Consider the following 14,883-nt stretch of genomic DNA (forward strand, 5'->3'; position numbering starts at 1 on the left):
TAACTTTGCTAAGAATTTTAAGAGGGAGAAAAAAGAGGTTCCCAAAAACAAGGAATACAAATCATAGGAAAAAATATTACAATAATGTGTCTTAGTTTGTTTTGTATCACCACAACAAAATACCTGATGCTATATAACAGATAAAGAAAGACATGTATTCAGGCATGGTGACACGTGCCTAAAATCCCAGCACTCTGGGAAGATGAGGGAGGAGGATTACAACTTCAAGCCCAGCCTGGGAAGTTTAGCTATTCTGTGAGACCCTATCTCAAAATTCAAAACAAAATAAGAGCTGAACAAGTAGTTCGGTGTGAAGGCCCTGGATTTAATCCTCAGTAACACACACATATACACACACACACACACACACACACACACACACACACAAAATTCTGGTAGCTAGAAAATACTAACAGCCTGGTATCTGGCAAGACAACCCCTGACTGCCTCACAACATGGAGATGCATACAGGAAAACAGCTATAGGCAGAAAGGGCTCATGCAGTAACAAGGAAGAGAGCGGAGAAAGGCCAGGCTCACTGTGACCCACTCTCAGAGGAGGAACTGATGCAATCCTGTGAGACCTGCATTAATCCATTCATGAGGGGGGAGGCCTGTGTCTTATTTGCCCCTCACTAGGCCCCCCATATTAAAGATCCTACCAACTCAACATCATATCCCTGGGGACCAAGGGTCCAGCACCTGAACAAAACACAGCAAAACACGAAAGTAGCTAGTTTCAATCTAGTGTTAAATATAAAGAATACAGAATTTAAAAAATGATGCTCAAAAAAGAAAACTATGAAAGTTTCAAGTATATGCTAAACTATTTCTCACTTTGGAGGAGAGTCTCTAAATCATTACATTATATACATAATCAGCTTGCTATATACACAATTGGTATTCACTAAAGTCTATTCTCCATAGAAAGTTGTTTTCTTTCAAAACCTAGATCAAATAGCACACCAAATATTCAGATACTTACTTAAGATTCCTTCTACTGCATCACGCTGAACAAATTTTATGCTTGAAATTTTAACATCCACACCTGTGCAATCCACAAAAGTGTCTCCTTTACCCCTCTTTTCTATTACAATATCATCTGGTAGACCATATCCTAAAGAGAGCAGGAACAATTAAGAAAGGTGAAGGGAATGTCTAAACACAAAAATGCTAAAATATATTACTCTGGTTCAAATGATTCCAAATGATAATTTCAGACAAGTCAATGTCATTACATTTAAATAAAATCTACCTCCCCATAGGTATTGTTTAAGCCAGGATATCCAATTTGTAACAGCCCTACTTAACTCCCATGTTAATCATCTTAGTTGAGCACTAAATTCACTTTATAAAAAATAATCATCATGGGCTGGGGGTTTAGATCAGTGGTGCTGCACCTGCCTTGCAAGCACAAGTTCCTGAGTTCGATCCTCGGTACTTGGAGGAAAAAAATTATCAGAACTCACAGCTGGTTTGGAAAACTTTAAAGCACTCACCCTTTCTAAGTTTTTTTCTAATTCTAATATTCCATGACTTTTATTACAAATTATATTTGAAAAACCTCAAGATTACCTAACATCTGTATTCTGTTAAACATATTGATTTAAACTGACTCTAAATAGGGTCTCACTACCTTGCCCAAAATGACCTCAAACTCCTAGGCTCAAGAAATCCTCCTGTCCCAGCCCAGGCAGTCAGTGTTACTGCAGGTATGTTCCAATGTGCCAAGCTCTGAATAAGACAGTAAAAAAAATGGACTATCAGAAAACTAGAGAACTTGCTTCATAAAACAAAACTACACATACAAAACTAAGAAGTAACTCTGTCTAAAGAAGAGTTCTTGGGCTAGGGATTTAACTCAGTGGTTCTGCCAACTACCTCACAAGCACAAGGAAGGAAGGAAGGAAAGGAAAGAAAGGAAAGGAAGGAAAGGAAGGAAAGGAAGGAAAAAGGAAGGAAAGGAAGGAAGGAAAGGAAAGGAAGGAAAGGAAGGAAGGGTTCTTGCTTTAGTGGATGAAAGTAACTACAATGAACAGGCAAAACCACTTAAAGAATAAAAACAAGCCTTTGGGGCACTGGAAAATGCCCAAGGACTTCATACACAGGAGTGCCAGGGGGATGGACACTGGATGATTTGCAGTAATTTTGTTTCTGATTCTTTGTATATGTCTACCAGTGCTTTGTGGATTTTCTACAATAGCCACTGCTTTTTATCTTCAGAAAAATTTAAAGTATTTTTAAAATTCTACATTAATTAAAAAATAGATTATGTATTCTTAGTAAAAACATAAAACTGTTAAGAAAAAGGAAAAAAGGATTTTCTAAAGAAAGGAAATCCCTACTGTAAATACTATTAATGCCTTGAACATAGTAGGTATATCACTTATTACAACTGCTAGCTATAGATCACTAAATTTACTCATGAACAGGTAGTTTATATTCATACTAGTGATAATGTCTGATTCACCAATTCTCAGAAATGCAGTTAGTAAAAGTATGCTCATTTTTACATTTTCTATATGGTTATTTATGACACTCCAGCAATTACATTATAATTTCTTCACCAATCTAGGAAGGCCTCTTATCCACGAATGCTATTTTTGTTATGCCAAAACCTAAAGTGTTTTAATTGTAGTGATTTATCCTGTAGATGTGTCATTTATACCACATACATCTATTATAAGTCAAATATTAGTAAGCAGAGCAAAAATTACACACATAAAACAAAAAGGAGGTGAGATGATGTAGAAAAGAGCCGAAAATTAAACTCCCAACAATGCTTCTAGAAAGAAGTTTTAGCCAGGTGTGGTATAGCACACTCCTGTAATTGCAGGAAGCTGAGGCAGAAGGAACACTTTGAATTTGAGGCTAGTCTGGGCTATGTAGTGAGTTCAAGACTGACCTAAACTATGTAGCAACTTCCTGTCTCAAAAAATGTTTTAACAGGGCTGGGGATTTAGTTCAGTGGCACTGCGCCTGCCTCACAAGTGCAAGGTCCTAAGTTTGATCCCTGGTTAAAAAAAAAAAAAAGAGGTTTTAACCAAAAAAAGAACATAGCTTAAACAGTTTGTAAACAGTCACATAAAATAAAAAATTTTTGGTTTTTTACATTTTATTGCTAACCTATCAGTTCTGATAACTGAACAGATACATCTAAATTGGACACATTATAGCAATACACAAGGCCAAGATGAACAAATGTAAAGTAACCTATATTTAGTTAGCATTCTAAATGGTAAACTTTTAACTGATAAAATGTTATTTTTAATAGTTTTCCTACAGTTAATATTCTATAAGGATACAAAGTATAGTGCACAAAGTGTAGCACTTGTGAAATTCAGTAAGCTTTCAAATAATTAAGATAATTTTTTATCAATTGAAACTAGACATACTTCAACCAAAATATTTCTCACAAAACTAAGCCAAATTTAAAACAAAAATAGATTGGCGGGGCGTGGTGGTGCACACCTGTAATCCCTGCACTCTGGAAACTAAAGCAGGAGGATCGCTGTGAATTCGAGACCAGCGTGAGCTACACAGTGAGTTCCAGGGCAGTCTGAACTACATAGTGAGACCCCATCTCAAAATAAAAAACAACAATAACAACAACAACAACAAAAAAGATCAGCTACCAAGACAGCCAGAATATAAAAAAGAGTAAGATGGGCTGGGGATTTAGCTCAGTGGTTCTGCCGCCTGCCTTGCAAGCGCAAAGACCTGAGTTCGATCCCCGGTACCAAAATAAATAAATAAGAAAAAAGAATAAGAAAAAAATAGGGCCAGGGATTTAGCTCATTGGTTCCACTGCCTGCCTCACAAGCACAAGGTCCCAAGTTCGATCCCCAGTACCAAAAAAAAAAAAAGAAAAAAAGAAAGAAAAAGCACCAACAAAAAAATGTGATGGGAATATTTTTCTACTTTAAAAATTTGATTTCTTTTCAATAAACCATGTATAATTTAGAAAGCATAATTCTAATGGTACAATTTTAATAAGTATAATTTTTTATTTAATATATTCCTGTAAACATTTTCCCAAAATATATACTACCACAGAAGACTCAAGATGTTCAAGCATCCGACTGATCCCTGTAAACTTTAAATACCCTTAACATTTCAAAGCAGTCCACATGAAACCAAGTGGACTGAAATCTTTCTCTTTTTCTTTTCTTTTTGAGACCAGGTTTGGCTATGCAGTTCAGGCTGGCCTTTCACTCACTATGTAGTCCAGGCCAGCCTCAAACTTGTGGCAATCCTCCTGCCTCAACCTCCTGAGTGCTAGGCATGTTCCATCACATCTGGGTGAAATCACATTTTTGCCATGAAAGCAGAGCTTCAACAAGATCAGTCATGGTGGCATGCACGTAAGTTGATCATGTGATCTTCCATACTCACCTTCCAACACAATGGAGTCAGCAACGGAGAATGTGCCATGCACCACATAATGGCCAGGACAAACAATAACAGTATCACCTTCATAGCAGGCATTTACAGCAGACAATGGATCACTATGGAACTAGAAAAGAATAACACACTACAAATATACATCGCCCAAAAGCAACGTGCATATTTCTCCAAGTGTCTTCATGTCTAACTCTAAAACTGGAGTTAAATTTGCCTAATTATGTCTATAAACAGTGTAATAAGCATGGTTGCTAAGTTACTATTGCTGATATAAAGATAGTGCTCTCACTACTTCCCATTTTTCAGTAAACCAGCTCTGGAAAGCTCCTGGAAACATTCTGTAGAAGTCACGAAAACCTGGGATGAATCGAAAGATGCTACCTGAAGCAAGAAATTTGTCTTTTACCTGAATTTCTGTATCTTCTTTGAAAGGTTCCTCACAAAGCCTGTCCCTTAGCAGAGACCGCAGTAAACCAGACATCATGGTGGAGGAGACTACATGAGTGACCTTCTGGCCATTTGGACGGACACCTTTTGCTTGGATATTAGAGTTCTTCTGATAACCAAAAACATATCTTAAAGAAACCAAAAAGACCTATCAGTTCTCAGTAAAAGAGCTAGTAAGAAAAGATGCTAACTAGTTAAGAATAATAAAAACACACATACCTCAATAAAGGGTTCTCAATGAGTTTTAGCTTTTGTTTCAACTGTTCAATCTCTGAATATAATTTTAACCCTTCCACCATGGAGATATTTTCCTGCTCGGAATCAGAATTACAATTTGACAAACTGCTTCTCAGATTTAAAAATTTCCTGTAACTTTCTTCACACTGAGTCAACAAACTGTGATAGTCAACAATAAGTCCTGAAGGAACTCGGTCTTCAAGAATGTCATAATGCCTGAAATGTTAAAAGCAAATTGAAATCCATTGCCTTTCAGGAATTTCTTATCATTAAGACAGCCCATTTAGTTCTCAAAGACCCAATAAGTATTTTAAAACATCTAACTCAAGAACATGAAGTCATTCTAAATAGCACTCTACTAGAAGGGGAAATTATTAGAAGTTTGAACCACCACTTCATTAGAGTCACTAATTTCTTCTTTTGAAGAATTATGTTTCCCCATATATGTGAACATTTTGTTTTTAAAAGTCAGTTCATGTTGCATAATTTGCGATTATTTAATAAGAAATTGTTTTCATCTCATACATTAGATTAAAAGCAATAACAAGTCAGTAGAGGGGCAATTTGGGAGTTGGGTAAGGGAGAAAAATTGTTTCACAATAATGTTTAAGATTATTGTATTTGTAGGGTCAAAATTTAGAAAAGACTCAAATCATTTAGTCCTTCCTTGCATCTGAAGCACAAGTTTGCTGAATACTCTTACTTCAAGACTATTAGGGAAGTTCAAAAACATAAGCCTTAAAATTGTGAAGGGAAAAAGAGTAAAGCTGTCATTGTAAAGGGTGACTAAAACAAAATAATCTTATATTGAACTTCATTGGCACTTAAAACATATTTTTTTAAAAATTATATACTGTCATGTCCGGCCGGCCTGAAAGAAATCTTCACAGCAAACATGCCATTCTCATCAAACAGGCTACTCTCGACACAGACAGATGACAATAAAGAAAATTTAGGACAAAGTAAACAATTTTCTTAGTGCTAAAGGGGCAAGTATTATATACTGACTATCCTGGGACCCTTAATCATAAATATCCCACTCCAGATCTAAAAAAACCTAAGTTCTCTCCCAGATACCTGCTGAAATCTTCCCTGATTTCAGTCTCTACTTACACCCAGACAGGAATAAAGCCTTTTCTCTCATAAGGCCTGTGTCCAAGTGGCCTCTCAAATGCCATTTGTAATATGTGATGCTCAAACCTTGGGATACGGTCTCTTCCTCGGAAGGTTTTACACCCTATCTTAAACAGCCTACTGAAGCCACCTGGCAAACTAGGTCTCTGGACTTTGCTCCAGCATTCCAGGCAGCCTCCTGGCTCCCCAGCTCCTGCCATTCCAGCAGCTTTAGATGGGTAAGGTTTCTGTTTCCTACCATCTAGCCACCTTGGCCCTGCTTTTCCACTCCCCAAGTGTCTGTCTCTCTCTTTCCTCTCCACACTGTGCCTTTAAGAGGCCCCCACACACTGATTTCTCTTCTCTGAACTGTGCCTATAAGAACCCACCCCCCTGATTTCTTCTTTGCCCTGCACCTTTATAAGCGGCCCCTGCTGGCCCTTGCCAGCAGCTGCTCTGGTGGTTAGCTGCAACTGCCCCCCAATTCCAATCTCTCTTCTTCTCTTTCTCTCCTCAACTGCCAGGACAGAGAGAGGTCCATCCTGCTTTTCTGTGTTATTTAGAATCCAGTGCTGGTCACAGAAAAATCCGCAGGGGAAAGAACTGTCTTTCCCTTTGGTGTTTGACCGGTCACGGTGATGACCGTATTAGTCACTCACCCATGTTCTGTCACAGCCTGGGTCACACAGCTGGAGACATCCAACTTTGACCCTGTCGCTGGTCTCTGTCACGCTGGGCATGACAAACCACCTCTCCCTGCTCTACCTCTTCTATTCCTCCTTCCTCTCCTCTAGCCTGTCTATTGAAGAATCTGAAACCTGGCCACCTATATTTTCATATGAAACTTAAATGTCTGATATTCTTCTGTAACACTGCATGGCCACAATATGAACTGGAAAACAACTCCCATTGCCCAGATTATGGCACTTTTGACTTCTCTATTCTGCAGGACTTAGAAAACTACTGCCGAGACTGAGCAAATGGTACACAGTTCCGTATGTCCACCATTCTTTATACTTCATAACATTCCCACTTTATGCACCTCTTGTGACACCTCTCAAATCCTTCTCCTTTCTCTCCCATCTGCAACCCTCTACCCAACACAAACTCCTCCCTGACAACAGATCCAACTGACCTTGACCTCTCCTGGCAGCTCCCAGCACCTCCTCCTGTAGCTGCAGGTGTTGCACCTGTCTCTCCTGCTGTGACCCCAGAGACTGCTGCTCCTCCCCCAGAACTTCCTGCCATTACAGCTGCCTCTCCCTCCCTCACTGAGCCTCTTGTCACTTCCAGTCAGTTCCTGGCTAAGTCTTCTGCTGCTATTTTTCCTGCTGAAGTTCCCATCTACCTGAAACTGCCCTCCGAATCTGACCCTCCTCCATAAACTGACCCCAATCCAACTCTACTTCATACCCGATCCAGACTACGATTCGGTGCTCTCTCCCTACCCCCAACCCCTACTCTCCAGTTCCCTCTTCAAGAGGCAATAGGAGCAGAGAGAGTAATTTGAGTCCATGTCCCCTTCTCCTTGTCCGTGTCTCTCAGATCAACTAGCACTTAGGCTCCTTTTTGACTGACCCTACTAGATACATTCCACTGTTCTGATATCTCAGTCTTATGACCTTATCTGGAATGATCTAAATGTTATTCTCTCCTCAACCCTCTCACCCAAGGAATGAGAACATGTTTGGTTTTGGGCCCAGGCCACTGCATATGACTACATATGCCTTGAGCCTAACCTTCAGGTTGGCACTGCAGCTCTTCCCACACCAAGCCATACTGGGATTTTAACTGGCTAGATGAAGGGCAATCCCCAGCTCACAAAAGCTGTTAACTGTATGGTTATTTGCTTAGTTGAGGGACTCCACAAGGTGGCACATAGAGCAGTTAATTATGATAGACTAAAAAAACCCACCCTCAGTTGTTATATGGCTCTGGATCTAGAGGGCCCAGAAGGCCAACTTATTTTAAAGACACATTTATTGCTTAGTCTGCCCCCGATATTCATTTTTTTAAAAAAATTACAAAAATTGGAGACTGACCCTCAAACACCACAGCAAAAGCTAGTAAGTGTGGCTTCCAAAGTTTATAACAGAGGAACATTCTCAACAGCAGTGCATTTCTGAGCTGCAGGTCCTTGCCTCTGCCATAAGAAACCCTGCAGAACTGGCTGCCAAGATATAATAAAGGATTGAAACTGCCCGACTCAAGGCCATCCTTCAAATGCCACCAGAATAGTCACTGGTATAGGAAATGCCTGAAGCCTAGGATTCTCAGGGGTCCCTAAAGGAAGTCAGACTGTCTAGTACTAGCAGCCACCCCTGCTGCTTCTGGGCCACAACCCCAGGGACCCCAGGCCAGCTGCTTCCCAGACCTTTTTGGCCTGACACCACCTGGAAGCAAAAAGGCCTCCTGGACCATCTCAGATGCCAAGCTGCAGGTAACTCTTACAGTGGAGGATAAGTCCAACCCATTCCTCCTCGACACAGGTGCCATGCACTCTACCATGCCTTCCTTCCAAGAACTAACTTTCTTGGTCCCAATTACCATTATGGGGATTGACAGCAGTCTCCAGACCCCTTAAAATGCCTCCAATTTGGTGTCAATTGGGCCAAAACTTTTTTCCACACTAGTTATTAGTCATCCCCACCTGTCCTATTACCCTTTTAGGGCCATTCTGACCCTCCCCAGGACACAGCCAGTGCTTACAGATGCTTTGGTTTGTCCTTCTGGCCACCCAAGGCTCGCATCATCTCCCCTCACCTCAACCCAGATTCTGGAACACTCTCACCCCATTCCTGGCCTCATCCCAACCAGCACATAACACTCTTCTCAAGCCCAATCACCCTTACTTACTGTGCCCAACAATGTCCCATCTCTGACCTGACTTTAAGGAGCTTACAACCTATCATCTCTTACCTATTAATACACAGTCTTTAATTCCTGTCAATTCGCCTTACATTATTCCCATTCTCCCAGTAAGAGGGAAATGGCTCTTCTAAGCTGGCACAAGATCTCTACACTATTAATCAGCTTGTCCTCCCCATACACCCTATGGTGCCAAACCCTATACACTTCTGTCCTCCATCCCTCTATCCATCACTCACTACTCTTGAGAACTAAAAGATGCTTTTTTCACTATTCCCCTGTGGCTCCCCCTCCCCCCGCCACAGCTTCTCTTTGCCTTCACCTGGACAGACCCTGATACCCATCAGTCCCAACAGATGACCTGGACCGTCTTGCCTCAAGGCTTCTTGCCCCACTACTTTGGTCAGGTCCTTACACACAATTTATTTTCCTTTCATCCTTACTCCTCTCATCTACAATATGTAGATGACCTCCTCCTCTGCAGTCCCTTCTACAAGTCGTCCTATAAAGACACCTTATTTTTTAATAATTTATTTTACCTCATTCCCCCCTCCCCTCCCTATGTACAAAAACTTCGTCTCAATTTTTTCCTTCTGTTTTCACTTCTTTTCTTGTCCCTTCCTTCCTTTCTCCCAATACCTTCTTATTATTACAACATCTAGACTCCAAAGGATAGTATGTCTTCCCCCTCTAAGGCCCAAATCTCTTCCCCATCTGTAACCTATTTGGGCATCATTCTTCACAAACATACTCAAGCCCTACCTTCAGATTGCATCCACTTAATTTCCCAGATTCCAGGTTCTACTACCAAACAATCCTCTCCCGTCTTAGCATACTAGGATATTTCCACTTCTGGGTCCCCATCCTTGCTCTCCTCACAAAACCCCTCTACAAACTGAGAGAGACCCTGCTGGGGCCTTAGATCACAAGACTTTCCCTCATTCATCCTTTGAGACCTTAAAAGCTCTAAAAACAGCCCCCTAATTTAGCCCTCCCAGACCTCAAACCTTCAGCCTTTTTACAATACAGTACAGAGGATATGCAGTGGGGTTTCTAACACAAGGTCCCAGCTCACGCCTGATCACATTTCTGTCCAAGCAGTTTGACCCCACTGTAACACAGTGGCCACTATGGCTAAAGATGGCTGCCGCTGCAGCTCTGTTACTCATAGAATCATTCAAAATCACTAGACATGCCCCACTAACCCTCTACTCTTCCCACTACCTTTAGGGACTTGTGTCTTCATCTAACCTTCACACCTTCTCTCCGCCCCTCACCTTATTCAACTCTGTACTTTTCATGGAGACTCCCATGGTTACAATCACCCTGGGCCTGAAATTTAATCCAGCCATTCACTTTATCAACCCACCACCCCTTTCTAAAAAGCCTTAACTACATGACTGCAGGTCTCTGATACACCTAGCTACCTCTTCTTTTCCTCAGATTTCCACCTATCCCCTTCTCAACCCTAACCACACCTGGTTTATCGACAGGAGATCATACCACTCCTCACAATGAGTTCTAACAGACACCAAAAGATTTTTCCTATAAGTGGAAAACAGGACAATGGGTGCCAGTCAAATTCCCCACCAGGGACCCTTCCAACCCGACAGGTGCTGCCCTGGCAGGCACCCTGGGCACCTGGGAAAGAGAAAACCATAAAGTCACGCACCTCTTTAATGTCCATAACCAATGCTACTTACCTAGCCAAGGTGTCTTTTTCCTTTGTGGGACTTCTACCTATCTATGCTTCCCCACTGGCTGGAAAAGCACCTGCACAATGACATACCTTAGCCCAAACAAAGACAATGCACCAGAAAACCAGAGCCTGCCTGTCACCATTAGAGCCCAGATCCGACAATATAGAGCCATACACTTAATACCCCAGCTTGTTGGTTTGGGCATCATCACTGGTTGCAGGTACCAGCATGGCAGGATTATCTACCTCTGTGATCTACAGTTGCTCCCTCTCTAAAGATCTGACAGCCACAAAGAAATAGCTAATTGCATTCTTACCTTACAGAACTAGACAGACTCCCTGGTGGCAGTAACTCTACAGAATCATCGAGGCTTACTTAGCTCTCCTACCAGCCAAGAAGGGCGAGTTATGCATCTTCAGAGAAGTGTTTTTTCTATTCTAGTCAGTCAGGCATAGTACAAGATGCAGCTAAGAGATTAGCAGAAAAGGCCTCAGAAATCAGACAGTGCCTATCTGAGTCTTGGACTAATCTCTCAGGCTGGGCCACATGGCTTCTTCCATTAAGTGGACCTTTTGCCTGTATCATCCTCCTCCTCCTGTTTGGGTAATGCCTCCTCAGACTTCCCTCACAACTGCATCAGGTGATCACCCTGGCCCTGGCCTCTCCTCGATATACTCCCATTCACCAAGATCTTTCTCCATCTAGGCTGCTCACGCTGCCCATTTGTCATGCACTAAGTAGCTATGAGAAGCATCACCCCCTTTCCTGCCCGTCTCTATATATAACAACAAAAAGATGGGAATGTCATGCCTGGCCTGAAGAAACCTTCACAGCAAACATGTCATTCTCAACAAACAACAAGCTATTCTCAGTAAACAGAACAAACTGCCATAGAAAATTTAGGATGGAGTACACAATATCGCTGCAAAAGAGCCCAGTTTATATACACACCTGCACTGCCACCCTTTCACCCTCAGTCATTCCACTCCAGATCACAGTCCCCCTTCTAAAAACCTATAAAAATCTAATTTCCCTCCCAGCTAGCTGCGAAATCTTGCCCAATTTCAGTTTCCGCTCACAACCAGACAGGAACAAAGCCCTTTCTCTCACAAAGCCCGTGTCCGAATGGACTCTCATGTGCCATTTGTAATATATACCTTCTCAAATGTGGAAACAAAAAGTATTTTAAAGTACAATAATTTATGGATGCAGAATCAGCTAATAAAATGAAAAAAGAAAAAGGTAATAAATTTGAAAATAAAGAATATCATTGTTATACACAAAGTTTTTAATAACTTTATTTCTCAGCTAAAAGTAAACTACTGCAGATACAATGGCACATGTCTATAATGCCAGATGAGGCCAGGCTCGGTAAGTTAGCAAGGCCAAAAGGGTTGGGTTCAATGGAGAAGTGGGCATGGCAGAGGGAATGAATGTGCTGACTACTGGGTGACACTTGAAAAGTGAGGATTTTGTCTACTTTGGTTAATCCATACTTTTTTGTAAAAAATAAAAAACAAATAAAATGGGGGATCAAAAATAGACATTAAAAATAAACTATTCTGGAAATCCATTTTGCAAATAAGAACTTAGGAAGCAAACCTCCTGACTGATTGATCAGGTCTATTAAACTGTGGAGATCAAGACTCAAATTTTACGTTTCTTAGCTTTTTTTGTTTTACTAGGGATTGAACCCAGGGCATTAACACTATACATCTCTATCCCTATTTTAAGGCAATGTCTACCTAAGGTGCCATTAGAGGCTCAAACTTGCAATCTTCTTGCCTCACCCTCCTGGAGTGCTGGGATTACAGGTATGCACCACCATACTCAGCTTTTTAGCATTTCTAGTGCCTATGCTAATCAACTTTTTGGCATTTTATGGATACTTCATAATCTGGAGACGATGAACCAACATCTGTCTCAGACCCCTAAGTTTTGAAATAGTGTGCCTTGAATTACAAAGGAAAAAAATTACCGCACAGTGTAAAATCTAGTCACTACAGTTTGATTCTTTTCAAATGTTGCCTTGTTGGTAGCCCTATTCCTATCTTAGCCCAGGGACCTTTTTAGATGTGTCAACATTAGATAACATTTCAATTTCTCCACCAAGTATCACAGTTTCTTCCCCATAACCAAAAATAATTCCCCTATCATGCTTTCTCGTCTGCCAGCACAAGTATGTATATAAATCACTTATGCATGTACAAGGCTACCAAATCAGAATATAATTTTTCTCCAAGACTGAATTTTCCAGATACATGATATTCACATTTCACTATCAAAACCAGTAATTGTTTAAGAGCAGGCACTATGAAACCTATAAAATATTCAAGTTTATTGAAATTTACACTATAGGAAAATTGGACAAGCACAATGGAAAAATTTATAAAGCCTAAATAGAACTCATGGTCAGTTTATGAAGAGTTGAAATCAGGCATACATAATTTTGAACCAGGTAGAAACATGAACCAAATTCCCAAATAATTTCTATTTACTACTTTATTTTATTACTATTTAAACCAAGAAAAATTAAATGAAATTGGGTTCTACAGAATGTGAAGACTGACTGCCTTACAGTCATATCATCTTTCACACAGGGAAAAAAATTACTTTCTATAATTCTTTTTTTTTTTTGGAGTATAATTTATAATTTTATTCTTACTGCAGCTCTGCCTATTACTATACATAAATATAAGAAAAAAATGGAATGAAAGTACCACTTGGGGAAAGATAAACGTTACATTTAATAAACAGAACAATTATCTGGGTTACATGGTTAATTTTTGTATATCTGTATGGAAGGGGTTTTCCCTGCCAAAATATTATCAATTAGAAAAATACAAAGGGCCGGCAAATTCAGCTCAATGGTGTCACACCTGCCTGGCAAGTGCAAAGTCCTGAGTTTGGCTCCTGGTATAAACAAATAAATAAAAAAACCCAAAAAGAAAAATACAGTATGTTTCAGTATTTTAGAAATATTTATTCACCAATATTAACTATTTCATCTTTTTAACTATTTGTCAAGTGAAGAAAGAGCCTGACAAAATATCTTAAGTCTGTTACTTTTGTATAATGTGGTTTTATATAGAAATTTATTTTTTTAATATAGAAATTTAGAGTAAGACCATTTACCTTTAAAAGTACTCACTGTTTTTTGCAAATGTCTGATTTTAACAAAGGGCTTTTATTTTTGTCTTTTTGGGTTTTTTTTGGTACCAGGAATCGAACTTAGGACCTTGTGCTTGCCAGGCAGGCACGCGGCCACTGAGCTACAATCCCCAACCCCTAACAAAGGATTTTTAGCACATTGGTTTAACTGGATTTTATTCAGATCTACAAACAATAAATTATTACCTTAGATGTTCTTGACCTGTGCTTTAAAATTCAAAAGCAGATATCTCTGCCTTTGCATAAGTTTCATTTAATACTTGTCAAGAGACTGTACTATTTGTCTATCAGTCTGTTGCTCTCTGCAGGTCCCTAGAGTCTGTGTCTACTGCGCAAGTGCGTGCGTGGGTGGGTGCGTGCGTGCGTGCGTGCGTGTGTGTGGTGTGGCACAAGAGTAAAACTAATCCATGGATAACCACTTTTCTAAGATGTACAGGAAATACTTACAATCTCATACGGGGTTCAACACATCTGACAAAATAATCGTACTCATCCTCCTCTTCTTCATCCCAACTCCTCCAAATGTATTGGTAGAAAAACCTGAAAAAGAACACAGCATCATGTCAGGAAGAAGTGGTGCATCACCTACAGTCCCAGCTACTGGGGAGACAGAAGCAGGAGGATCAAACCCAAGAGTTTAAGACCAGCCTGGATAACACAGTAAAAAGGAGAGAGAGAGGTTAATGTCATTCAAATGCAATATCTCACTCAAAATAATGGAGTTCTGATGAGCACAGGAAAAAAAAAAAATAATGGAGTTCTGGAGGAATCAGAGATAAAGAGTAAATCCAAGCCAAGTGTGGTGGCGCACACCGGTAATCCCAGCACTTGGGAGTCTGAGGCAGGAGGATCACTGTGATTTCGAGACCAGCCTGGGCTACAGTGAGTTCCAGGTCAGTCTCAACTACATAGTGAGACCGTCTCAAAAAAAAAAAAAAAAAAAA

The 14,883-nt window shown here is 40.3% G+C and overlaps 1 protein-coding gene across 1 annotated transcript in view; it reads right to left on the minus strand.

Annotated features, from left to right (window-relative positions):
* Shcbp1 (SHC binding and spindle associated 1) overlaps positions 1 to 14,883 on the minus strand; it is a 47,455-nt gene that overhangs the window by 20,867 nt on the left and 11,705 nt on the right. The window contains exons 5-9 of the mRNA XM_010617254.1: positions 14,387 to 14,479; positions 5,070 to 5,303; positions 4,810 to 4,978; positions 4,395 to 4,515; positions 985 to 1,116 (exon numbers count right to left, since the gene is read on the minus strand). Coding sequence (XP_010615556.1) covers positions 985 to 1,116; positions 4,395 to 4,515; positions 4,810 to 4,978; positions 5,070 to 5,303; positions 14,387 to 14,479 — 749 coding nt within the window. The remainder of the gene's footprint in view (positions 1 to 984; positions 1,117 to 4,394; positions 4,516 to 4,809; positions 4,979 to 5,069; positions 5,304 to 14,386; positions 14,480 to 14,883) is intronic.

Source organism: Fukomys damarensis, unplaced genomic scaffold (genome assembly GCF_012274545.1).
Source record: "Fukomys damarensis isolate Sample0158 unplaced genomic scaffold, DMR_v1.0_HiC HiC_scaffold_37, whole genome shotgun sequence".
NCBI lineage: Eukaryota > Metazoa > Chordata > Mammalia > Rodentia > Bathyergidae > Fukomys > Fukomys damarensis.